Raw genomic sequence first — 27,450 nt, 5'->3', positions numbered from 1 at the left:
AGTGTGTGTGTGTGTTTCTGTGCTCCCTCATTGTTCTGAGAGCAAACAAAGTGTTATGGGAGTAGGCCGAGAGGCACTCCATGAGTCTGGGCTCAGAGGTGATAAACGGGAGTCCAATGGCTGTGTAAACACACACGAATAGGCAAACTTCAGGCAAACACACAAATGCACACACAAAAACAAGCACACACACACTTCTGGATGTGCTCTGACAGTCATGAGACCAGACTGCTTTCTGAATTAAGCTGGAAATCAGAATATACGGCACTTGATAGTGTTCTTCTTATTATTAAATCCTGCTGCAATGTGGATGGTGTTTCTCTACAATACTGAACCCCCTTGCCTCAACAAGGTACCCTACAATAAGAAGGGAAAACCTAATATTTACAATACATTAATATTTAATCAATAAATTAATATTTAAATAATTACAAGTCATAATTAGTATGGCCTGATAAAGGTTTGTCAAAAATTGTTTTAGTTAAAGTGTTTTAGTTGAAAAATCAGGGGATTGAGACTGGGGCCAGTATATGCAGGCACACAAGACTGGGAATTCTCCATACTAAGCCTGATCCAGTTCTGAACAGTTTCCTTTTTGGACTGTTCCACCATCACAAAGGTTCTGTAAACTGATATTATTCACCACCTGCATCTATAAGATACATTTTTCTGAAGGTCACAAGGTGCATGGCAGTGTGGACCTATTTGTATAACTATGTAAAAGTCAATCTGCAATCTCCATTTTGAAGTGTACATAAAATGCGAGAATTGATCAGGGAGGTCAAATTAAATCAGAATAAATATTACATACTAGGGATTCATTTAAAAAATGAATGAATATTGGTGTTTCATCTGCGCCACTTATTTCACCACAGTATTACCCATTTAATCAGCTAAACGATGTATCAGTCAAGCCCAATATTAGTTTGAGCGGTAAGTGAAAACCAAACCCTCACCTCCTCCATAGCGCTGATGAGGTTCTGAGTGGATTTGCTAATCTCTCCTCCTCCAACAGTGGCAGCACCAGTGCTCTGGAAGACGCCGTCAGGACTGCTGTGGCCATTCATCTCTACTGTGTAACTCGCCTTGGCTGGCCAGCACAGCTGGTTATGCATGATGAAGTAAACCGCAAACACGTACAGGCCCTGCAGACACGAAAAAAAAAACGTAATGTAGAAACACAGCTGAACAATAACGGCTTGACTGGAACCTCTAAGGCCTATATGAGTAACATCAGTCCATTAGATGCCAGTCCAGGTATCAAATAAACAGAAATGACTAAACAATCAATCGATACAACATTTATTTTATTTGGTACTATTTTCACATATGCCATATATTGTAAGTAGAAGAAAATATTTTATTATTTCAGCTTGATAAAATGCCCCTCCCCCACACACACACACACTCAGTATACCGTTGCTATCATGCAAAAAATGTGTATTTCCATTTTTGCCATTTTTCACTTTTTTGATGTGAATCTGGCAGTTGTTCTTTACACTGTATCAGAATTCATGATACATGGACCAATAGAAATGCTCAAAAGTAATTGATAAAATCATATTAAATATTAAGTTTTTTCTCTTCTCCTGTTAAGTTGCGATTTTGAAGAAGGATTTTACAGGACAAAGTACACCATATTTCCAAATGTTTGTGGACACCCCTTCTAATGAATGCATTCAGCTACAGTTTACTGTCTAGTTCCTCTAGAGAGGGACTGCCAATAGAACAAGACTCTCTGGAGCAGACAAACATGAACCTATTGGCACCATGCCTAATGTCAGACGTGGGCTAGACAAAGCACTGAGCTGTGGAGCAGTGGAACTGTGTTCTCTGGAATGACTGTGCTCCATCCAGTACTTTTGAGATGAGCTGGGGAACTGGGGAACAGGTGGGGTGGTGGTGGTGATGAAGGCCTTCCCTGGACAGTAGAGACAATTACTCCAACAAAAGCAGGATAAACTCTTTTTTTTAATACCATTGATTTCAGAACAAACCATGAATGAGCAGGTGTCCCAATACTTTTTTTTTGGTCCATATAGAATATACTGCTAACAGACAGTTATCCATCTGAACAAAAACCACACACTACAAGATAAAGTCACCATAAGACCATCTGTGGGACGGCCCATAGCTGTGTTGCAGCTAGAGTAAAGCTTTGGGCCTCCAACAGCACACCCTATCAGAAATTTCTCACTTGGGATTTTGGAACAGTATGACATCACTCCCATCAGTATGACATAACCTCCAGTAAGGCCTTGCCTCGCACCGTAACACATCATTTTAGACAGTAGCACCAAACTGACAATCACTCAACTCACTCAGGTGCAAAATACCTCACTACCACCAAACATCTCCACACAAACACTGTCTACATTCGACAGACATCTGCAGATGAGGGACTGAAGGCAGGGAGAAGAAAAATCAGTTGAGGTGTTGCTGCTAAAAGAGGAACTTGTGCCACAGCCTGCATGGAGAACATGGCGATCCGAGCTACGTGCTAAAAGATTTATATGGTGATGAATATAAAGATGTAGAAAGGTCCTTCAAACTGTCACAAAAGATAGATGCCAGGTCTTAGATCCTCAAAAGCTCTCAGATGCTGGTACTGCTAACAAATACAGAGACCAAACGATGGCTGAATTTAAAGATGCTCCAAAGACAAAAGAATACATGGGAAAGCAGGAGACAGGAGTGCTGTATGACCAGTGCTAGACATTAAACACACCTTATTTGTCTTTTTTAGCTTCCTTCAGTCTTTTAATCCAGTGAGTTTGGTAAAAAACATACCCTTAAGGCACCTCAAATCAAGCTGTTTGTCATCTGTTTATTGCTTTCCTTTGGTACTGAAGCTCTGAGGCCAACTAGCTAATAAGCAAGCTTTCCCCTCACTAATTAGCATCACAGAAAAAAGTACAGAAAGTTTCAACATGGCTGCTGCAACGGTTTTCAGCAATGCAACATTACACTGAATGGTCAAAAGTATTGGGACACCTGCTCATTTATTGTTTCTTCAAAAATCAAGGGTATTAAAAGATTAGTAGGTCCTAAAATAAAAGAGTTGGTCCTACTTTTATTGGAATATCTGTCTCTACTGGCCAGGGACGGCTGTGAGGATTTGACTGCATTCAGCAACAAGTACGAGAATGTTGGATGATCACTACCCCACCTCAAGCCCAACTCATCCCAAAAGTATTGGATGGAGCACTATCCTTCATTCCAGAGAACATAGTTCCACTGCTCCACAGCTCAATGCTGGGGGCTTTAGACCTCTCCATGTCTCTCCATGTCTGGCATTAGACCAATGAAGTACTTCTCTACAGGGACGGGACTGGATAAGCTGTGTGTACGCATCAGAAATGGGTGCAACCTAAAGTAGCTGAATGCATTCATTAGCAGGGGTGTCCACAAACATTTGGACATGCAGTGTACTATTGTACCTCAGGAAACATCACACAGGATGGTTTGAGGTAAGAGTGAAGTAGGTAGGTCTGGGAGTCGATTCCAAATTGAATCAACTCAGTTTGCAGTCGACACCAAAGCTTCGGTTTCACAAAGAGACAACAAAGTTTTTCTGAACTTGAAAGCATATAAAGACATGCTAGCACTATTTAGACATCTTGCCTGGAAAATGTGTCCTTCGACATTGCTAGATTGGCTGTACCTCACTCTGGACAACAAGCGAAAAACAAAGGAAAATGTCACTTTTTTGTGGCGACTCAAACAACAGCTCCCACAGAAGCTGTTGCAAAAAAAAATCAGGTGCAATTTACCCTGAACTTCCAGGTCAGCTATGATACTTTAGGTAGAATTAGCTCTGCAAATCACCTTGCTAAGGCCAATCAGGTTAGAATTCAACTGACATCTTGTATCTTTGAAGATCAACTGGGGTGGGAGCACATTAGCAAGTTAACTCCTACACAATTGATGCAAATCAGCCCCTACTCATGAATCATTCCTATTTCCTGAATTGGAATCGAAAAGCCTGTGTGAATTCGACTCTTTGATTTGACTCTTTTGGTTCTTATCACTATAAATCGGAATCAGAGTCAACCGCAAAATCAAATTCCCTTAGATTTCTATAGCCATGCAGTTAGCATAATGCTAATCGGATGGGGCATGATCATCCATTGCACTTTAGCTACATTCGCCTATTGGCTTATTGGCTCCATTTGATTTTTTTCTTGCTCATGGCCCAGACACTGAACAGATATCTGCCAGCTGCCTATTTCACCTGATGTAGTCCAGCCCAAGCTTCAACTTTAGTCAGGCACACAGATGTGTCTGTCTCAGAGAGGCTGAACCCAGTGCACCCACAGGTGCCATTATCTTCTCCATTTGTATCCATCAAGGCAATGAAAGCTCGAAATAAACTAATCAAGTACAGCTTCGTAAATGAGACATTAGGTAATGTAGAGAACACACACACACACACACACACACACATATATATATATATATATATATATATATATATATATATATATATATATATATATAAATTTCTACTTCTTTTATTGGACCATAGGTGGCCGGTGTGTTTCAATGAGCAGAGCGCTATCAAAAGCTCCCCCTCCAGGAGATTAGCACACAAATGGCCGGAGGCCATCGCTGCACGCTCAATTACCTCTGTCAGTTACGTAACTTTGCTCTACTTTGGAGCGGCAGCCTTCGTTTTCAGCCGAGGTGTACGGGTACCAAAGGGGACACAGTACCAAAAGAAAGAACAGAGAGAGCCTATCCATATAACCATCCATACACAGAAGAAAGGTTCTGAGGGTTCTGAGGGCACTGACGGGGTGGTGGGTGTACTTTCTCTTTTATTGATAAAGACAGTATTCAGGAGTCTTTGTTAAAGTCAAAAATCCCTCTAGACTACATGAACTCATATTTATTCATGTTACATTACAGATACTCCGGCCTTTCTGTCGTTTTGCATAAGACCTTGGTTTTTTTTCTTCTCTTTTTCTGTTGGCATCTATGTTGGTAAGTAATTAGCCAAGTCTCACCACAAGCATTTCAATGTGCGGGTGTCCTTGACTTGCTGTGCAAATGATAAATAAAAGACTCAGAAATAGAGAAACATAAAACACTAGCTGCATGTATCTTCATACACCATATGGACAAAAGTATTGGGACACCAGCTCATTCACTGTTTCATCCGAAATCAAGGGCATCAAAAAAAAAAGTTTATTACTGGAGTAACTGTCTCTACTGTTCAGGGAAGGCTTTCTACTAGATTTTGGAGCAGCACTGTAAAGAGCGCTGGATGACCACCTCCCAACCTCATATCCAACCTCCCAACTCATCCCAAAAGTATTGGAGGGAGCACCATCATTCCAGAGAAGACATTTTCACTGTGCCACAGCTCTTTACACCCCTCCAGTCCACGCCTGGCATAAAGCATGGTGCCAATGGGTTCATGTTTATCTGCTTGAGAGAATCCTGTTTATGTTTGCAGTGCTTCTCTACAGGGACTCGATAAGCTGTGTATGACTGTGTCAGCAATGGGTGCAACTTAAAGTAGCTGAAAGCCTTTGTTATTATTATTATAGAAAGGTTGTCCACAAATTTGGACAAACTTGGACATCAAGAGTATGTTTAAATTGTGTACAGCATTTGTTGATGGACAGTCACAATGTATTTACCAGTCATTGCAATAACAATATTACATATTGTTACGGTCCTGTCATTTTTACACCATTACTTTCTGACTAAGTACCATTTTAGAGATACAAGATTCAATGATAATACACACAGGTTAAACACTAAAAGCCACAGCACCTTCTGATGCCAATAGTTGGAATACACATTCACTGAGCATGCTTCATGGCATGAATTCCACAAGAAGGAACATCTTACTGCTCAGAATCTCCTGATCTAGCACAAAGGTATTGCACTGGATCCAGATCTGGTGACTGGGAGGTCCCCTGAAGAACACTCAACTCATTGTCATGCTCTGGAGACCAGTTTGTGATAACTTTTGCTCTGAAACGATGATTGATGAACAGCAGCGAAAGTCTGCCGGGAAAACATCCTCCACATCATTACACCATCTCCACCAGCCTGGACTGTCGACACAAAGAAGGTTGGGTCCATGGTTTCAAGCTGTTAGTGCCAGACCTCTGAACCTACCATCTTTGCGCCTCAACAGAAATGGAGATTCATCTGAGCAGGCTACATTTCTCCAGTCTTCTACTGTCCAGTTTTGGTGAGCCTGTGTCCACTGCAGCCTCGGCTTTCTGTTCTCGGCTGAATAAAATTTGTTTGTGCAAAAAGCTTCTGATAGGCAGATCAAATCCACCTCACAATCATCTGAACACAAGCTCCCATGGAAGGGATAAGACTGACAAAGGTGGACAATATTGCAATTTTGCTCAGTTTTCAGTATTTACCTTATTTTTCACATCAGTTTATTATATTAGTGCTCAAACATTACCCAGCAAGAAAGACGGCTGCATCACAGGCACCTGTTTATTCAGTGTCTGACACAGAGGAAAAAGAGGAAAGAGAAGAAAAACTGCATGAGAACTTCCTCTAAACACTACGTCTTCCTCTTTCTGCTGTATCACACACATGCATCAACAGGATGCCTCTGTCAGTGTCATGTGCTACTGGCCCAGCGTTCACAGCAGTAATAACAGGAGCAGTAGCACAATGAAGACGGATCTATTTATAGCTCTCCAGTCCATTCAGGAAGCGGGGAGGAAATCAAATTGTGGGTGAGGGTGTTCCATTGTTCAAAGCCTCGCTTTCTCCTGGTAATGGAACAATGCTACAGCGTTTACTGGCAGGGCACAGACAGAGGCCTACAAGATTAATGGTGCCACAGCAACTCGATTATTTTCACATTGGTCACACGGAATTGGCCATGGGCCGTCACGGATGGAGCCGAGAGGGAGGAAAGGGAGGCGAGACTGTGGGGTGGAGGGATGTGGGAACTGATGCTGGGGGGTTCTGCTGTGGGGCACACTGTGAAAGTAGATGTGAAGCAATGCCACTAAAAGAGATTACACAGCAATAACACACAATATATGTATATATAATAATATACAATAAAATGCACACAGTAAATAACAGGCAATTAGTAAAGCCAATTCATCTACGATGTGTTTTTGGGAAGTGAACAGAAACCGGAACGCCCAGAGGAAACCCACACAGACACGGGAGAACACACCAAATTTTCCACAGACATTGACCTCTCAAATAATATCTGCCCATTCTTCATGACATCAGGTGGTCTACATTCTGTAATTGTACATCTACAGCAGTGGTTCCCAATCCTGGTGCTCCAAATCTAGCATCATATTCATCCACGTTCAGGTTCAATATCAAGATGTTCCTGTAGGCCTTCATTACCTGGGTCAGGTGGGTTAGATTAGGATTTCAGCCAAACCCTGCAGGGTGGTAGATCAGCAGAACCAGGATCGGGTACACCTTGTCTGGAGTATAGATTACAGCAGAGTTTAAAAGGTAGGTGTAGATTGCCAGTAAGTATATATACACACAAGTGACATGTAAAGATAAACCCTTGGGCAACATAGTACACAGTTTTGTACCATCTGCCCTTTCTTAAAGGCCTAACCATTAACAGAGAGAACAGCACTATTAAACAGACTACCACCGAGACGAGACAAAAGTGGAAAATCAGCGTCAAGGAAAATAGCTTCCTTGAAAAAGAGGGTCAAGTTTATTGAAAACAGATTCTAACGGCTACAAAACAGCAACAAGAAAGAGATCTCGAAAAGCCAAATGTTGCAAAGCTAATGAAAATACCTGTAAACTGACTGAAAACCTCAAGACCAACTTTATCCTTCTTCTGCAAATGCCGACATAAGCTTCTGCCCCAGTCTGTGTGCTCCGCATCAACCTCATTCAATTAGCAAGTGCTTTTCACAGAAAGAACATTCGCCTACTTCAGTACTACACCTGGTCCATGCGTCTGTATGTCTGGGCTTTAACGTAGTGAACCATCAAAGGCAAAATAAACATCCTGTTGTTTTTTTTTCTGTCTGCATTAATGAAAACTCTTTCACCACTCTGTACAATGTCATGTTTTGTCTCAAAATCGAAATCCTAGACTAAACGGTGGGCTGACGGCTTAACGTAGTGTGCTGTAGCACATCTAAACACGTTTGAAGTCAGATATACGCTTGATCTAAAACTACAAAAGAAAGCAACACTGCATAAGTGAACTGGAAATAAGCAGTGGGTGTTGATGGCCCTCATAGTCTGCTATACAACATTCTGCACCTATTGGGCCAAACCATGGACTCAATCAAATGTCTAATGCTGAATTTGAGTAGAGTCGGAAACTATTTGTACTACTTGTACTACTTTGCAAATTGCACTCCAACAGTCAGTGAAGTTGTATTAACAAGTGGGGAACTGGGAATTTTTGATGCTAGATGCCCCTAGAATGTGCGAGAAGTGACTTCTATAGTGACCAGATTTTTCGTAATTACACTCCAAAGCTTAGGTAATTGATATAAATTCTTTGGTTTGATATTTGAGGTATTTTTTGTGGGCAACTCACTGTTTGTCACCATTTTGACATATCCCACGGATCTCCAGGCTTAGTGGGCAGACCTTTCTACAAGTTGTATTTACGAGTTAAAAATAAGGTATATGCAGCTTTCTGATGAGCACTCGAATGCAGCATAATAAGGTGAGTAAGCTCATTTCTTGACTGGCTGTATCTGTTTCAGAGTTTCAGACAGTATGCTGTAAACTGAAATCTAATAGCAGACTTGTTAACATGTTGAAGAACACATCTTTGCTGACACGTAAAAAAACTTTACAGTAGAAGGTACAAGTCATTTTGGAGGATTTCTATTGGTCCATTCATCATAAAATGTTGACACAATATTCTTGTTTTCCATTGTGGATTAATCTTAAGAATGCTCTTCATTCAGTTTCATGTTTTTTTCTCCTTTATCCCTGAGTAGGAAAGTCTCTGATGTTTATGTTTCTGCAAAATATATGCAGCACATGGACTAAGCCTGAAAGAAGCCTGGCCTTGGACTAAACTGCAGTGGTTAGTCACTCTATTAAAATTAAAATTAAAATATTTGAATTATATTGAAATATTTGATATTTCTTACTATTATTTCTTTGCAGAATGGCTTGTCCTCGCTGTCCTTCAAAAATATATATTGCTACATTTTCACAAAAAAGGATAATACCATTACCATAAACAAAGTTACAGCTGATTCTAAAACCACATACATAAACCCTGTCAGCCCACTTGCCTCCTCTGGCACTTTAATTAAATGTATTCCTACCTTTCAGCTTAGACCTTTATAACTACACTATGTGGGCAAAAGTATTGGGACACCTGTTGATTCATTCAAACCAAAAGAGTTTATCCTGCTTTTGTTGGAGTAACTGTCTCTACTGTCCAGGGAAGGCTTTTGACTACATTTAGGAGCATCGATCTGAGGATTCAATTACATTCAGTGAGAAGAGCATAGGTGAGGTCAGGATGTTAGATGATCACCACCACACCTCATCCCCAACTCCCCAACTCATCCCAAAAGTATTTCAAGGAACACACTTCCACTGCTCCACAGCTCAATGCTGGGAGGCTTTAAACCCCTCTGGCCACACCTGGCATTAGGCATGGTGCCAACAGGTTCATGTTTATCTGATCCAGACAGTCCTACTCCATTGGCAGTACTACTCTACAGGGACTAAAAAGGTAAAGGTAAAGGTGCACGTATTGGTCACTGTACTATGCACAGCAAAATGTGTCCTCCGCATTTAACCCATCTGTGGTAGTGAACACACACACTAGTGAACTAGAGGCAGTGAGTACACACCACCCAGAGCGGTGGGCAGCCAACTCCATCGCCCGGGGAGCAGAGAGGGTAAAGGGCCTTGCTCAAGGGCCCAACAGTAGCAGCTTGCCGAGCCCGGGAATTGCCGAGCCCACAACCCTGTTATCAATAGCCTAGCCCCACTAGACAAGCTATGTGTGTGTGTTAATTTGCACATCTGCCTCAGCAATGGGTGCATTCAGTAGAAGGGGTGTCCACAAACATTCGGACATTTAGTGTATGTTTGTGAGCACAGATCAAATAAATAATCTGAACTAGATCAAACACTAGAACCTGTATGTAGGTCAGGTGTTTTATTGCAGTTGATCAACAGCAGTGGATGCAGCTTCCTTGTGATGGCTTACTGAAGGCCTCAAAGAGGATGTTCTGTTCCAGCTAAACTGACTATTAAGAATAATAAGACAATGCAGGAAAAAGAATGCATGAGAAACGAGGCAACTGTCCATCAGCTGGAGTCTCTTGCTAGGTTTGATGACAGGTTGGAGTCATGTAGCTCTTACAATCAAGCTTTTTTTTACAATAGCAATAAAAATCCTCTTTTTAAAACCTGATAGGACGGCAAACAGGACACAACAGGAGAACTAAAAGCAAGTTCCAATGAAATCGTATTTACTGTTTACTATCTACAAGATGAAGATATAAAGCCTGTGAGATAAACATCTCCCGGACATGCAGGACCAAGTCCTTAGACACAGAGTTAGGCCTGGTCTTGGACTAAACTGCAGGGGTCAGTCACCTTTGGAAATGATCTCTAGTCTAGGTTATGGCTTTAAAGTGCTGGAGAAACTATTTTCACACAGGGGTGATACAAATCCGCATGCTGGTGTACGACACACTTCACATAGGTCTGTCATGTCATACCAGGGTGACGCGTATAAGCGGTGAGGTATCAGTAATTATATGGGAAGAAAACTGGTCTAGTAAGACCTCACTGATGATACTTCATAAATAAACACTGGAATGTACGTATGTATTTGCATTTATTGATTGAATTCTATTTGTTCTGTTTTATTTCAAATAGGACTCACTTTTTTGTCTTATACTTTTTACATATAAAAAAATAAACTCTATTTGTAAAAACAAGTTGATTTTCTTCTTAGATTTTTAGCAATTGTACTTGTCTGTTTGATTATCATCTTAATGTTTATTTTTATTTTAACCTTACCTTCATATTTATATTATTTTAAGCTATTAAATTACTTTTTGTAAATGTATTACATTATCTCAGATGTCTGTTTTATTGTTTTATTGTCTTTGTTTTAGTTTGTTATTGTTTTATTTCTTGTTAGTATCACTGCTTTATTGTCTTATGAGACTGTTTCTTAACTGTTGCCTGTTGCTTGTTTTTCTCTGTTTTACAGTAATACAATTATGATACCCTTCAATGTAAACATGGTGATATTGATGATGATTAATATAGTTTTTTTTTCTTTTTCTTAAATTTGCATTAAATAGAAAGAAAAATGTCTATGCCTATGTCACAGATCATTTTCTTGAGCCTGACCCGACAGGGCCCTATGGAAAGTGGTGGGAAATCTCGGCAGAGAATCTAAACCCTACTAGGATGGTGCTTAAGACCTATAAAAAATATGTTTAGAAAAGGCTCTGATCAGAACTCACACGAAGCCTGTCAATATTTCAGTGTTATGGAACAAACAGTCATGTATAAGCATGGAACAACTGGCAGTGCAAAGCTCAGGTACTAGTTTCTTTTAAATGAGCATGGAAGGTGCAATCTATCAGTTCATCTCTGCTAGACAGACCCGTCTCCTTATCACCTGTAGATAAGGTGGACAAGTCTCTAAGCCAATATTTAAACAGTTTCTCTTTTTATGACGACATCAAAGGATTATGGAAAAGCTTAACCTGAGCAAGCTGAAGTGTGCGTGCAGTAGCTTAACGGATCGATATTATTCTAGAGTGCACCAGAGAATCTATATGCTATAAGATGCAAGGATCTAATTTGGCCTCTTAGGTCTTGTAAAAGGCCAGCATTAATTGTGTTTGCATTTCTGCAGGGACATGTAAGACAAATGACACAGCAATCGGTTCGCAATAGATCTTACAGAACCTTAAAGTGTTAAAAAGTGGTCTACATGATAGGAAATGTTTTATTTTTAAGTCATTCCTTTTATTCTTAATATTTAAAACCAAAATGGTGTGAGAAAACAGCCTACCTTTCACTCAGGGCTTGACAGTGCTAGAATTTATTAGCTCTTAAGGAATTCAAAAGATACCATAAAAGGATCGATAGAGCAGTTTTGAGCTGCTCATAAAGGGTCAGTTTTATCCAAAATCTTAAATTATTAATCTACATTATAACAAAGAAAGAAAAAAAAAAGAAACCTTTTCTTACTTCAACCTTACAGCTAACATTTAAATAAAAGAAGGATACAGCAATTAGCACTTCCCACTATCCCACATAACATATTACACATAAAAAATATAGTTCTGACAACGCAAACAACACAGTTCCACAGGGGCTGACATGAACACATCGACCTATATCCCTGTAAAAGTAAATGGGCAAAATACTTCTGGATATAGTGTCTGTCTAGCTGATGAGTTAAGGACAATAAATACGTTGTCAACTTATCGTGCAACATATGGACAGGACCCCAATCCTTTTTGCTGACCTCGCTATTTTCCACTGTGTTAATTTAGCAAGAGCCCCAATGAGGCTAGTTTAAAAACAGAGGTATAATTTTACTTATGTAGGATATTTCAAGTCCAATTTATCAATATTCTTAATTATAAGAAGTGCAGTGCTCTTTAAAATAGCGTAGTTTAATTTTTAGTATATTATATTATCATCATATTAGTGACATAAAATGTTTTTAAATGACAGTAATATCGATAATCACAATTATTTTTGGGACAGCATATCATCCAAAAACAAACAAAAAAACAAAAGTAAACACAGTTATTGTGACAGGCCTAGATGTAAGTTATAAGCAAGGAGGATATTCTTACCAGAAAGACGTTGAAGATGACGAGGAGAATGAGCATCCAGAGATACCTGTAAGCCATGTGGAGTCCAGCCCACAGACAGACCAGTGACACCAGGGCAAAGAGATACAGCACCATTGGAACCTCTGGAGAAAATAAGATGAAAAGCTGACATGAACAAGATTGTCACCATCAGTTATATTACTAACAGAGTGACCTACTGATTACATTTACTGATTAACTGATTAAACCATTCAATATCTGAAATGGATGAGCAAATGGATGTTCATCAGGTCGTTTCTTACTGTGAGGAATTTAACAGAATTGAATGGAAATGGAAATTAAAATATGCATCATCATAAAACAAATATCTGCCCACTAATAACTGCTGATTCATTGAGAAGGTAAATTTTAATCAATGTTTTTAAACCAAGAAATCAGTTTCAATTAAACAATTGTTCCAGTCCTAGACATTAACGCCATGCACCAGACAAGACCAGCGAATAAATCAAGCAATCAAAATGTATTTATATAGCACTTTTTACAACAAACGTAGTCACAAAGCAGCTTTACAGAGATCCGTGTCCAAGCTTCTTCAGAGCAAGCTAGTTTCAACAGTGGCAAGGAAAAACTCCCTCGGGTCGAGAGAAAGAAACCTTGAGAGGAACCAAAAAAAAAAACAAGAGCAAAAAAACAAAACTGAATTACATAAATACAAGACGGAAATGTGAGCGAGATGATCAAGCCCATGCAGATAATATGTGACTGCATATGTAGGTTAACTTCTTAAAAAACATCACTGGTAGCTTGTTCTAATTGAACTGAATAGCTCCTTGTGCGTCTATGTTCTGCTGACTGAGCTTTTTAATCTCCACTAGATGTTCAGATGCCAGCATGTTCCATGCCCTACAGAAAGCCAGTCAGTCTGGCATGGGCACTGTTTCCAGTCGTGGGGTGAGCTGGGCTAGCATACCCCTGGCACGTCAATTTTTCCACAGTTGGAAGAACACCCCCCACACACTCTTGCAGAACACTCTTTAACAGCCTCTGCTTTGGCATGGAGGATGAGTAGGCACGTTTATTGACCTGGGGCAGGAGCCCAAACTGGCTGGCAGTGAAAATGGATTCATTAAGAGGCTCTTAATTAGGAGTCCTTAGTCAGGGCTAGAACAAGGTCAGAGTACTTGGGCCGAGAGTGCCCCCCTTCACGTGGACAATCAATTGAACGCAGTGTGGAGAGTCTCTTGTAAATGAATACAAGGACTCGAACTGATCTTAGTGTCCTTGGAAGCTTACAGCTAGTGAATGGTGCCATATTGTTAAATATCATTTAGGACTAATTAAGATGATTTTGATTGGGTTTCAATAGACAACATTTTTTACTTTTTGGGACTTTTACATCTAAAAATTCTTCAGATCATGGTGAAACGAATGGAGAGATGTGTGGTCAGAGGCATCATTTAATTTTAAGTGCCTGTGTAATATCTTTTCACAGGGCCCAAAATATCTGGCAGCGCCAGAGGAGGAGGACACTAAACCTGCAAGACTTGGAAGCATGTTTTGATTTTAAGGAAGGACACATTAGTTTAAGTGGAAAACATGAGCTGGTAGTTCTGGAATCACCTACAGAGCAGGTAAAGTGATCTCAGCAGACAAATCATCATGGGAGAACTTCAGGAGTTTTTAGGCCAGACGACTTGCGGCGTTCTGAATGCTCTGTGGCGGAGAAATGGCATATGGCAAAAGGCCTGCAAGGTGGGAATCGCAATGGTCAAGCTGACTGAAGCTTGAACTAGAAGAAATTGACCAGCCTCTGCAGTCAGGCAGGGTCTTATTCTCCTGATGTTGTCATGTGCCATACTGTTTGGACATGCCTGAATACACACTTTAGCATTTAGCACTTGCTAGAATTACTACAATTAACACTATCGGCAAGAATCTGACTGGTCTTGTACAAGCAGAATGGTCGATGTCTCTGTATTTCCACATTTAGAAACTACAGTGTAGGTAAAAATACAGATAGTTTTGAACTCGGTCCCATACCCATTTCAAAGCTCCTTGTAAAGCAACGCTGCTTAGCCATAAATGGTGACCCGATGACCTAACTACGACATTAAGATAAGATGCATGTTAGTCTACACGTACAGACACTGTCTAAACGGCCAGTCTTCGTATCACTCGCTCTTAACCATAAATCCTCATGATGTTCCTTTATCAGTATAACCTAATGCCAACATTCTTAGCTACTGTAACCTTGAGCCCAAAGGCCCAGATCAACTTGTACAGTACATCACACCCATATTACCTCATAACCAAAGTGCACTGAGCGACAGATGCGATAGTGTTGATTAAGGAAGAGGTGGGAGGACCGGCTGGGCCAGAGCTCTATAAGATAGGCCTTATTTGCATGTCCTCGCCTTCCTGACCTATGTCTACTGTGAACATCGAATTTTATTCAGTCATTTAATGAAGAAATGGAGTCAGAGTCATCAATCACATCCTTTTCTTCATTAAAAACCACCTCGTCCACTCAAGCCCCCAGCAAAATTGCAGAGCTGTTAAACAATGTCTGAACACTTGGTGAGCACACTTTGTTGGCATATCAATGGCTTCTTTTAATGAGCGAGGCTTCTATGTTTTAATTCGAAGCTGCTGGAGTAAACATGCTCTGCTTATTAGCTGTAAAGGTCTGAGTGAGTAACCACCATACATCTGTTTGTGATCACAACCTCACTTTTGCAAGGCTCTTTGAAGACAGCATCTCGATACCTAGTGGAGATAATGATAAATCGAGTGGCATTAGAAGTTGCAAGATTAAGAGCTTGTGTGTGTTTGTTTTTTTTGTTTTTTTTTTTACTTTTACAAATGGCACACTACCTCAAGCTAAAATAGCCTTCTGTGCAATCTATCATGATATACAGCAATGTGCTCGGCTGCTTAGAGAGAAAACAAATCATTTGGGTTTTCATTGAGCAGCATTTCATTGAGTAAACAAGCTGCATCCCAAATGCAGAACAATAATCATACACACACCTGGCTCTTTGTTCTAGCATTTGTCTCCTAATTACATTACATTTAAACAATCAATCAGTGCAGTACAGACTAGTCTGTTCTCCAAGTCCTACTGATAATGTGCATCCATGCAACCAAACCACAACTTGCATCTGGAACCCAGAGGGGCTGTGAGGGGATTCTGACATTTCCAATAACGCGCTTCCATTAGGGACAACTTCTGTCTTCTCTGTGCTTCAGAGCGTCCTCACAGGAGCTAATGCACCAGCATTAACATCTGTGGGGTTTGTCTGGCAGAAGTACAGATGCTTTGATCATGATGTGGCCTGAGGAACACGCAGATTCCGACGGCAGACTGAGTCATGAGGTTTGAATGGCAGGTCAGTGTCTATGACGCTCGAAGAGACTGCATGCAGGTCGGATGCTGTGGATGTTACGAAGGACTTGGATTTGAAAAGTAGGCCACACATTCCTCGCCAGTCAGAGAACACAGGGCGCAAGGCCAGGGTTGACCTAGTGGGCTTTCACTGAGGTGCTACTTCCATTCCACTGATGCCCCACACACACACATACACACACACACACACTCTCGCTCCTGCTGCTGGGCTTCTTGTCCTTTAACCTTTGTTCTTCTCTAAATTTACACTGACAAATGTTTACAGTGCCGCTAGAAAGTAAGAGAACACTAGATTTTTTGTATTTCAACAAAAAATTGAGCTGAAAAGAGATCAGATCTTCATCTGTTTGGTTTAACATATCTTGTGGAGACCTACAGGGTTCTGTTTTAGGGCCTATGAAATTGTTAGTAAGACAGTAATGTAGTTTTGAGAGTGAAGAACTGAAGTGTTGGCTCTATTGGGTTGACCACATGTATTTACTGTGCAGAATTATCCAAATGTATCGTCCTCATCAGAAAAGGTATGCAAACTTTTTTTTTCTGGTGATCAGTCTTGCCGGGTAGGTTGGAGATATTTGTCTTCGGCCCAAGAGACTAACTTGACTAAGACTGTTGTCCTTCTGAATGACCCACTTGTGGTTCATCTTCAGTTGATGGACAGACATGCAGATACACTGACATTTTCTTGTGGAATTTGCTGGTACAATCTAGTATGACCCTTCCACCCCCATGCTTAACAGTTGGGTTGAGGTTATATTGGAATGCAGTGTTTAATATTGCATATTTTTCTATAGGTTTTATTTTTGATTCATCTCTCCACAGCATTCTTCCAATCGGCTCCTGGTTTATCCACATGGGTTTGAGGAACACTAGATGGACAATAGTGTTCTATTTGGACATTAGTGTCCTCTTTGATGCCATCCTGCCATGAGCACCATTTTTGTTCAATGCTTGCCAGATGGCAGACTCACAAACACAGACAGTGGTCAATGAAGTTCCTTAGATGTTACCCTGGAATTCTTTGTGACTTCCTGTAATGTTATTTGCCATACCTTTGGAGTTATTCCTGCTGGACATCCACTCCTAGGGTGAGTAACACTGGTGCTGAATTTCCTTTATGAGTACATCATCTGTCTCACAGTGGGTTTGGCAGAAGCTTTTCCAACCTGGTGACTTATATTCTGAGGCTCTTTTAAGAACCTCCTATGTTCAAGGCCTGGCACAATTCCATGAACTTGCGAAGTGAAGATGAGACTTTGATAGTAAAGACCTAAGTTTATGTTGTTGAAAGACAGGAAGGAAGGCCTGATAAGTCTTAAACAGTTGATCTTTGCCCATCATATTTTTATACTGCATCTCTTCTGGAATGGAGTTTTTAAGGGGGGTGGTTGGATTTTGTTAATTTATTCGAGTTTAAAATGATACATAATAGCACCACTGTTACACATCAAATCTTACACATTTTTTTTCCTCCTCCTGTACATCTTCCATTTTGTTGATATGAGGTTTGATACAGCAGTAATGATACATATTTATATCACCCACTGCTTCTTCTATGTGAATTCCTTCTGTACTTCCCTGCACAATCTTCTTCTCATATGCATATATAGTTCTCTTTCACTCTCTCCCTCCCTCCCTTTCCGCCTGTGCTTGCTTTCCATCGCTGTAAGCACATTCCTTCCTGTGGTCTGGGCCCGGCCTCTACAGAAGCAGCATGTTCCCAAAGCCTAAGGAGTAATCTTGAAAGGAAAACACGTTTCTCTGTGATGCTGTGGGTATGCACACCCTGCACAGCCACCTATAGATATCTAAATCTGTTCCTGAAAAGCCGGCATTACAAAGTCTAGTAAGTGTCATTCTTCAGAAACGAGAGGGCTGCCATGGAAGGGGATGAGTGCTCTCAGGTAAACACACTGGAACATCAACAAAGGACGGTGGAAAAAACTGTCAGGCACTTAATACACTGTTGTATACAGGGAGTACAAGACAGTTAAAGACCATAACCATTATACTACATCAGAGTACCAACACGGTTCAGCACACAGTCAAATCTTATGTATTTCTTTTTGCACTGGGGTCTATAAAATCCTGAAGATGCTGCTGCATTAAAAGATATCCAATGCAGTTTTAAACACAGGCTTCCATAAAGTGTCATGCGTGTGTCTATATCCCTGGGGAAATGGTCAGCAGTAGGACGTGTCCAGTGGCCGCAAAGACCCGCTGTGTGGGAAGACAAGCACAGCGGGTCTTTGCGGACAAAAACAAAGGCTGTAATGTGAGACGGCGCTGTGGCTTCTGTTAATATGCCAAACCAGCTGTCCCAACAGCAGGCCACGGGGCTCACAAAGGCCCTGCTTTGTCTCTGGCCTGCTGAGCTAACATCGGCCTGGCCACCCGCTCGCGTGTTATGGGAAAAAGGCTGCATGGTACCAGCGCAGGAACGGAGGGAGACGATGGCATGGAGATAAAAGGAATGAGTGGAAGAATGAAGAAGTGGTGGTAAGTGATACACCAGAACGGTAGGAGATTTCGCGAGCCTGGAAGAATTACCAAAATAAGGTTTAGATTGGAAGCAGGTTCTTCTCTTCCCGCTCTAAACACTTGATCTGCTCGTGTGCGGTTGTGAGTGCAAGGGCGCAGCGCTTGGACACCCTGCACTTCTCTTGGCGGCTGGGAGTGATGGGAGTGTTCTTGGTGGCTTGCCAGGTTTTCTGACCCCAGACGTTCCATACACCACATTCTCCGAGGCCCTGCTGTCTCTCTGGGGAAAACGAATAGCACACGGCTGCAGCGCTAAGCGTAACAACAGAAAAACAAGAGGTCATGCAAAAGTCAAGTTCTCCAGCAGGCCCAGGGTCAGGAGTGCATGGTGTTCCTGTGATGTGCCTGAGAAAAGGCAGTGGAAAACTTGCAAAAGGTAAAAAACGACCATAAATGGTCTGAAAAGCAGCAGAGGGCATTTTGTCCTGAAGCAACTTAGCAAAGGAACATTTGCTCTTAATTTTTTCCCCCTCGATTATTCTGTGCACATCCTCTCTCTGGGTCCCTATATTGCTTTTCTGCTGATTGTTGCCTACCGTGAAGGGCAGTAAATGCTATGTTTGAACCCTGCAAGAGTGTAGTACATTGTCTGAATGTTCTCGGTTACAGCGGTCAATGAGTTTTCTGTTGTTGATTTTCCATTTTTTTTATCATGACCCTACTGACACATACACAGATAGCCGCGAATGACGCTGAATTAGCATTACATAATGATAGCAGTGTGTGTTAGATGCAAACACTTTACTGGGGTTGTAAAAACACAAAGGGTGAGTAATGCAAAGCAGATGGTCCTAGGAAGCACTCAAGAACAGATAATGCATAAAATATAGCAACCTGTGGTTTTGGGTGTTAATGTGTCTTATTCTCCAGGAGAATCCAGTCTCCAAGAGCCTGCTGATGGTGTTGGATACTGAGTTATGATAGCCTATCAAGGTTTCTTTTTGTTGTCATTCCCTTACAACAACAACAAAAGTATACTAAAAGTTCATTTTATTTAGTAAACTTGAATAGTAAGTATACTATAATCTTAATATACCCGTAGTATACTTGCGTTCTGTTTTTGTACTGGACTAAAATGGCCCACCTTTTAGTTTATTGAAGTATATTTTATGTGGAGTAAAAGTAAACGTTTGGTGTAAGAGCAATAAACTTTGAGTACACAATTAGTTTATATCACTTTCTGTCTTTGTAGTGCAAATATACTTTGAACTACACTATAAGTGAACTTCTAGGTGCTAGTCATATACTTTTTTGTTTAGTGTACTGTTGGTATAAAAGTGAAAACATTTGAATATACAACTAGTTTACATCCATGCATCTTCTTACCCACTTCTTCCTGGGGCACAAACACCTAGGGGCAATTTAGCATGGCCAATACACGTATCACATGCACTGGGTGGGGGTGTACGGGAAACAATTTTGCGCTGCAACTAAAAATAGACTTATACATATGCTGTTAGATTACTAGATATATATTCCTATCCCACCTTTTTAGTTTCATGAAAGTATACTTTTAAGTATACTCCCTGTACTACTGCTACTACTAGTTTAATCACCTCAAGTATACTGCTAGGATTTAATTAAATGAGCGTGACATAATACTTTTTAGTTTTCAGTATACTTTACTAAACTATACTACTAGCTTTGTTTTTTGTTTTTAAAATTTGACATATACCTATAACTGCACCTAAGTACACTCAAAGTTACCTATTATAAACACTAACAGCAGACAATGCATATAAAAATCATAGACATATGGATTTAAAGCAGATTTGCTTACTCCATACATCAATTTTTAAAAACATTGGATTTGGGATATTTTGGATACCAAAATATATATTGTCAATCCAGATACATCCAAACACATTCTTTAGGAAAGGCTGATATTTGAATTTGTGTCATGGAGCCTCTCTAAAATCCATCCCACCCCAGTCGAGTATTCTAAAACTTTATGTATATGGTAAGAACATTTTTAAAAAGTATATCTAGAGGAAAGGATTAAGCACAAGTAGAAGCCAATATATACTAAACCTATTCTGCACACTTGTCTGTGTAAGTCAAGCATAATGAAGTATTATCTTGGATGGTGTATCTCTGATAAATACTGTGAAAGCACACAGAAAGCATACTCACCATATGTGAATAAACATTTTTTTTTTGTAAGGGTTATAGCCGCAATTCTAACGTGCAACCATGTCTGAATAATGTGGTCAAGAGAGCAGTAACGGTATGTTTCAGCACTGCTATTATAGAGATAAAGGGTTTGTAAACTTTTTTCTTTTTTTTACTTTTTTTTTTACAATTTACTTTATTTTATTTTTTATTTAACTTTCCTTCTTTGTTTTAACTTTGTACCATTTCAGATCACTGGATTACGTACCATGTAAAGTTATTCACTGGACCTGAAGTCCTAGAATGTCAATAAAATCTGGCAAAATTGGGGCTTCTCTAAAATGTCTGACCGATAGTGTATACTTCTACAAATTTAGAAGCTGAGGCTGATATTAAGATCCTAAAGCCAAGAAACTTTACCTTACGTAATTAACAGCCTGCTTAGAAAGGTCTTGATGATTAGGAACATCAAGGGAATTAACTTGTGTGCCACGTCGCCATAGAAACAACTCTAGCAGCCTTCTTTTTCAAGGCAACTTTCAGCTAAGAACTTTTCCAGTTCACATCATAACAGCAGAAGTCCAAAGCCACCAGGGACATAAGGAACCCATTTGGCTTTGTATGCTTAAGCACTACCATTCCTTTTCTCTCTTGCACACCTGTGATCGATAGCATTGTCCGATCCAGATAAGACACGTTTCAGTTCAAAGTACAACGACAGCCAGAACAAGCAGAAGTGGTCTTTGCTTGCTGTGAAAAGCAGCCTGCTTCGTCGAAAACCAAGGCCCTGCCGTGACTCCCTACATCACTCCTCTGAGTTTTCATCTTTTCTTTGGCACAGGGCAGCTAATTCAGGTGGTGTATAGGATAGTGCTGATTTCGAGGCTGCCGTGGCTTGTTGGAACGCGAAACCAAAGCCAGTTATCTAATCTGATCTGACGTCAGAAGCCATGTCAGTCCCCAGAATGTTTGCAACCAAAACAGGTAGAAGCTGACAAGGACTTTCAGTACATTCCTACTCATCAGCTAGAGGCTTGCTGGATCACTGCAAGAACGCATGAACGCTAGAACCACAGAAGGCGTACCTGATTTCATCAATCGTCGTGCATGCAATATCAGGGACATGAGCAGAAATATGCAGACTGTGCAGAAAAACATGCTAGCGAGACGTCTAGAACTTATCTTCAGTAAAGGGTTTCAACAGCAGTGCCCCTCTAAACTGATATAACACCTGCTTCCACTGGCTTCTGAGATGAAGATTAACCTGTCCCAGAATGAAAGAGCGATGGGCGATCGCGATTACTCAAGACCTGGCGCAAAATGCTTGTTAGAGGCTCCTTTGGAGATTTTCAATGCTGTGAAGAACCCTTAAACAGCTGCCATTTCGCACTTTATCTTGTGATAAAGTAGCTGATTACAGAAGTTCAAGTCTAGTCATAAGTTCTCCTAACTCATAGTTTTGTTCAGTATTTCAGTTTCAGTCATACAGAGCTTAAACAGAGCCTCAAAAACATTTGTAAAAGAGCTGCAGCAGAGATTAATTACGATTTCTAGTCAAGCAGTTAGACTGCTGTGCCACCTGTTTACCTTTCTGTTCTTTCTTGGACACCAATATATCCACTGTTTCACAGTTCTAGGGTGGCGTAACTGTCTAACTGCCTGACTAGAAATATTAATCAATCTCTGCTGTAACTCATGTACAAATGTTTTTGAGGAGCTGTATGAACTCTATGTATTGTGGACAAAACTGAAATACTTCAGCTTCAATTAAGATGCACTTAAGAACTTTTTATGTCTTATAGGGTTTATATCCTACATTATTTTTATGCTATTACTTTAAATGTTGAAATTGATATACAGTATGTAAATGAGCTCTGTTCTGAAGTCTTGGTCTAGGCTAAAATACTCCTTATAACTTCAACATGAAAGCTGTTCAGCATGAAAACTGAAAGCTGATTAGGAGCCAAATAGGTAAATGCAAATTTGTTTTCTAACAAACATTATATGGACAAAAGTATTGAGACACCCGCTCAGTCATGGTTTCTTATTAAATCAATGAAATAAAAACAAAACAAAACGTGTATCCTGCTTTTGGCTGAATAACTGTCTCTACTGTGCAGTAAAGGCTTTCTGCTTGGAGCACTGCTGTGAGGATTTGATTGCATGCATGATCACCAGCCCAACTCAACTTATTCCAAAAGAATTAGATGGAGCACCAACCATTATTACAGAGAACACAGTTCCACTGCTCACGGCTCTAGCTCTCTAGCTCCCTATGCCAATAGGTTCATGTTTATCTGCTCCTGAGAGTCCTATTCTACTGGTAATACTTCCTTACAGCGACTAAACAAGCTGTGTGTGTACATAAGCTGGGTAAAAAAGGGGTCTCCTCAAAGATTTGGACATATAGTGTATGTTTCCTTTAAGCATCCAACACCCTGTTCTAATGCCGTTTCAAAAGCCACAGCTTTACAATCTATGAAAAAGGTGAGTCATACAGCAGCTCTCAGCAAATCAATACTTGCAATAAATACAGGACAAAACCAATGTGTTTTCTAATAATTCACCAGCATGCCCTCTATAATACTGGTTGTGTAGTGTAGGGACAAAAAGGCCAAAAAGCATGGCAGGCTTGCATCATTTCATGTGATCAAACCTTCACTGTTAGCAAGCAAAAAAAAAGCCTCTGTTTGCTTTAGGCTCAAACCAACAGACTGATAACCTTTACACTACAACGACCAGTGCAGCAATAGGCCAGCACATAAACAAACAGCCCAACTAGAGGACGGGGATTAGCTGTTAGCCTAGAATTCTTCCTGGAAAAACACAGCTCATTGTGAAAGCCCTCCTCTTCTCGCAAGGTCCTAATGCACAACTGCGAGACCTAATGAAATCTTTAAATAGGAACCTCATATAATAATTATTTCCACACAGACATCTGAAAGAACAACCCTCCCCAGAGGTAAGCTGGTGTCTCAACTGGTGTCCTTTTGAGGGTAAAGAAAGTGACATTGTGGAGGACCAGCACATCTCAAGGGCAAAGCTGTCCAGAGTCATTCCTTTTTCTTTTTTCAAACAGTTGCTCTTTCAACAGCTTTCAATAGAGCGCAGATTCAGCTAGCAATCCTGGCTGAAGCTACCGGCAGGTTGAAAGGCTGATGAAAGGGGATGTAGAGGTGGGCACACAGATCGGTCCTGACCTTAAGCAGCCCTTTCAGTTTGCCTGTGGAGTGACCTGCAGCGGTCAGAGTCAGTGGTGCTTCTTCATGCAAAAGGAGTGGAAGAGAAAGTTGAGTCAACTGCTGATGTGCTCCTTCTTCTGGTTGCATCTGTGTGTTAAATTCCTAATACTTTAAAAATGCAACGATTTACTTTTTTTTTTTTACATAATTTCATTAATTATTGTGTGGGCGACTGACTGGAAGTCAATGAGAGCACAAGACACAGGGTGAAGAGAAAGCAGAGGGCGGAGTCATTTCTGAAGAGCAGACAGACTCGTCGTGGGTTCCCATTGGTGAAAAATGCCAAAAGGCACAGTGCTGTATATAGCATGTAAACTGGGTAAACATGTAATTATTTGTGTAATAATTATATGGTAAATTGAATGTTGAGCAAAACGATCATAACTGTAGACAATAATTAGTGGTAATTAGTAATATTTACTGGTATCTAATAATTAACAACACACATCACAGTACAATTCTGATAAGCCCAGCTTATTTAAAGTCTGATAAGGCAATTCACTGTATAATAACTATCTGTTGTAACACTGAACGTTGACGTCTGATGGCTTTGCTTTGAATTGAGAACGCTGCTTTGTCAGTTCATGACATATTGAACTAATTACAGACTTTGAAACAATAGCTTGCTCCAAAAAAAATCGAAATTTAATCTTTCGCTAAATCCTCACACAAGCAATCAGTTAAGCCACTTTTTTTATGAACCTTATGCTTACAGTTTTGATCACGAGCAGCAATGCTAATGTAGGTAATGTAACTATATGCAATGCATATTGCAAACCACTTTTCTAAATCATCACACACTCATCTCAAACAGTGTCCCTAATGGTAATGAACTACATCAGCTCCACTGCTAAACTAAAGAAGCAAACTTCCCACACACTTTAAGGTCTTACCAACTGTTGCCTCATGAGTCAAAGCAAATGTGTGTGTGGCAGTGTGCTATGTGCAAAGCTGTGAGGGTGACCGATCTGCAACAGGGTGGGCTGGCACTGTAGTCCACTGTTAAAATAGCTGTGTGGTTAAGGATTAGCCCTGTGTGGTTTAAGTACGCTCCACAACAGACTGGGAAAGCTGACGCAGAATTCAACAGCCCCCTGACCACCCACCCACCCCCCCACACACACACACACACACACGGACACACACACACGCAGACAAATTTACTACAACTACACATACCATCACCCCAATGACCTTTCGGCCATAGCACTGTTATTTTATCAGAATGACCGAAGTTTGTGTTTCAAACACTTGTGTTGTTTAAATTTGAATAATAGCTTCTTTGCATTATAATTATTATAATAATTTCCTTGCATTATTTGAGCAGTTGTTTTTGAGCAGTTGTCATTTCTGCAAATAAATGCTCTGAATAGCAATATTTGTATTTGGAATTTAGAGGAAATATTGTCCATGGTTTATGAAATGAAACACCAATATTAATTTCCCTAAACACACTGCCTATAAATAGCAAAACCAGAGAAACTGATAATGTAGGATCATCTCTTAATTGTTTCCAGAGCTGTATATATTTTTAATCAACAGTCCTTTTCACACACAAAATCCTTGTTGCACTTTGGGTAAGTGATTTGTCCAACAAAAGCAATTTCATACCGATAAACAACCCTTTTGCTGTTTCAAACCTGGCTAGTGTGCTCCCAAGTAGTTGACAAATGAGCTCTACTGGGTCTGTAACTCTGAAATAGTGAGCGCATCTACTGGTCACTGCAGCAATGTCTGAACCAAAAAGAAACCTCTCATCGGCTGCTTTCTAACCTGCCTATGCCTACAGGCTGTTTATACTTTATGTAAATAACCTCTATTTTGATTGGCTGCTCCGTGTTTTGCCTCATTCAAAAACACTGGTCGAGACGGAAGCACTTTATAAAACTTGTAGTACTAAGGCTTATATAACTTTGTATAGGTAGATGGGGCTGACCTGTGGCAGACTGAATCAGTGTGTATATGCAAATGCATGGTTTAAGTGACATCCCAAGTGAAATGTTTTTAAAGCTTAAACCTGGGCTATATGGACCATGAGAGAATAGCTGTAGAATAGCTTTCCAAACTGTGGGGGATTTGTTTTCCATGATATTGAGTCTGAATTCTGGGTTCTGTCCAAACACGAACGAGGGGCACCATATGGGGGTGGGGGCCTTGATTGACGGGAGCCCTAAAAGATGCAATAGTTGAGTGTTCTGACAGAATTGTTGGGAGTTTTGGGGCCCAGTTTAATACCTTTTCATGGGGCCAAAAATCCCTGGCAGTGTGCCTGCAAGAACAGCTACAGGTACTGACAGTGTTGCTATATTAATAATAAAAGTGAAAACCTGCAAGCTCACACTGAAGAGTGGGATTAAGGTCCCAGATTACAACTACTTCACACACCACAACCCATGAAATACACCACACCCTAAATATATAGCCTGAAAGAGATAAAGAGTTCCTGCTGGGAAAAGGACAAGAGAAGCCAACGGGCACTGGCAGTAATTTCAGAGTGGAGAGAAAGGAAAAATTCCCAGGGAAAGCACCGTCATCGCTTTACTTTCAGTTTTAGTTTCACGGTTTCTACCAGTCAGTTTTTACTTTCACCAAACGGCTCCTAATTTTAAGACTAGACTAAGCTAAAGCACTGACTAAGGGCTAAATATCATCACTGTGCAAAAAAGAATCAGAAAAAAAACAACATTTAGAAGTCAATGAAGTCATTCTAGGTGATTTTGGAGCATTTCTATTGGAAACCTTCCAGATTCACATTATGTCAAAAAGTGAAAACCGGCAAAAATGGAGATACAAGGTTTTTGCATGAGAGCAACAATATATAACTTTATACATCAGCCATACACAGGCAAAAACACACAAACACACCTGAGCTGTTGGTGCGGCCTCTGTACACATCATCGTAGGCCTTCCACTGCTGTGTGACATGGTAGGCATGGATGAAGACCACCAGCACCCCCACCAAACAGATGAGAGGAACGAAGGCGGCTGTACACAGTGCTGCATATACGTTCGGGATGAAGCATCTACCCAGAGAAAGTGGGTGAGAGAGGTAGGTGGAGAGAGGGAGAGATAGAAAGGAGGAGAATCATCATTAATTACTTTTGAAGGTCTTCATACTGAATACACAATAAGTAATTACAGACACTCGAAATGATAGAATTATAGAAAGTTGCTGCATAATATGCGGTTTAAAATACACATGTTGTACACACAGAGGACCCTCAGTTGAAGTGTAGCTGAGCAAAAAGAACAAAATCAAGCCACAAACAATAAAAAAATAACTTATTATAATGTAATACTACCAACAATAATTAGAGAAGAAAACAACACCTAAATCAATTCAAACATGCAGAAAATG

The 27,450-nt window shown here is 40.4% G+C and overlaps 1 protein-coding gene across 2 annotated transcripts in view; it reads right to left on the bottom strand.

Moving 5' to 3' along the window:
- adgrv1 (adhesion G protein-coupled receptor V1) overlaps nucleotides 1–27,450 on the bottom strand; it is a 187,865-nt gene that overhangs the window by 8,104 nt on the left and 152,311 nt on the right. For both annotated transcript variants that reach the window (XM_072664705.1, XM_072664706.1), the window contains 3 exons: nucleotides 26,958–27,115; nucleotides 12,813–12,934; nucleotides 957–1,145 (listed from right to left, as the gene is read on the bottom strand). In XM_072664705.1, coding sequence (XP_072520806.1) covers nucleotides 957–1,145; nucleotides 12,813–12,934; nucleotides 26,958–27,115 — 469 coding nt within the window. The remainder of the gene's footprint in view (nucleotides 1–956; nucleotides 1,146–12,812; nucleotides 12,935–26,957; nucleotides 27,116–27,450) is intronic.

Source organism: Salminus brasiliensis, chromosome 20, assembly GCF_030463535.1.
Source record: "Salminus brasiliensis chromosome 20, fSalBra1.hap2, whole genome shotgun sequence".
Classification (NCBI taxonomy): Eukaryota; Metazoa; Chordata; class Actinopteri; order Characiformes; family Bryconidae; genus Salminus; species Salminus brasiliensis.
The sequence above is the reverse complement of the archived record's forward strand: the minus strand, read 5'-3'. Positions and strand labels throughout refer to the sequence as shown.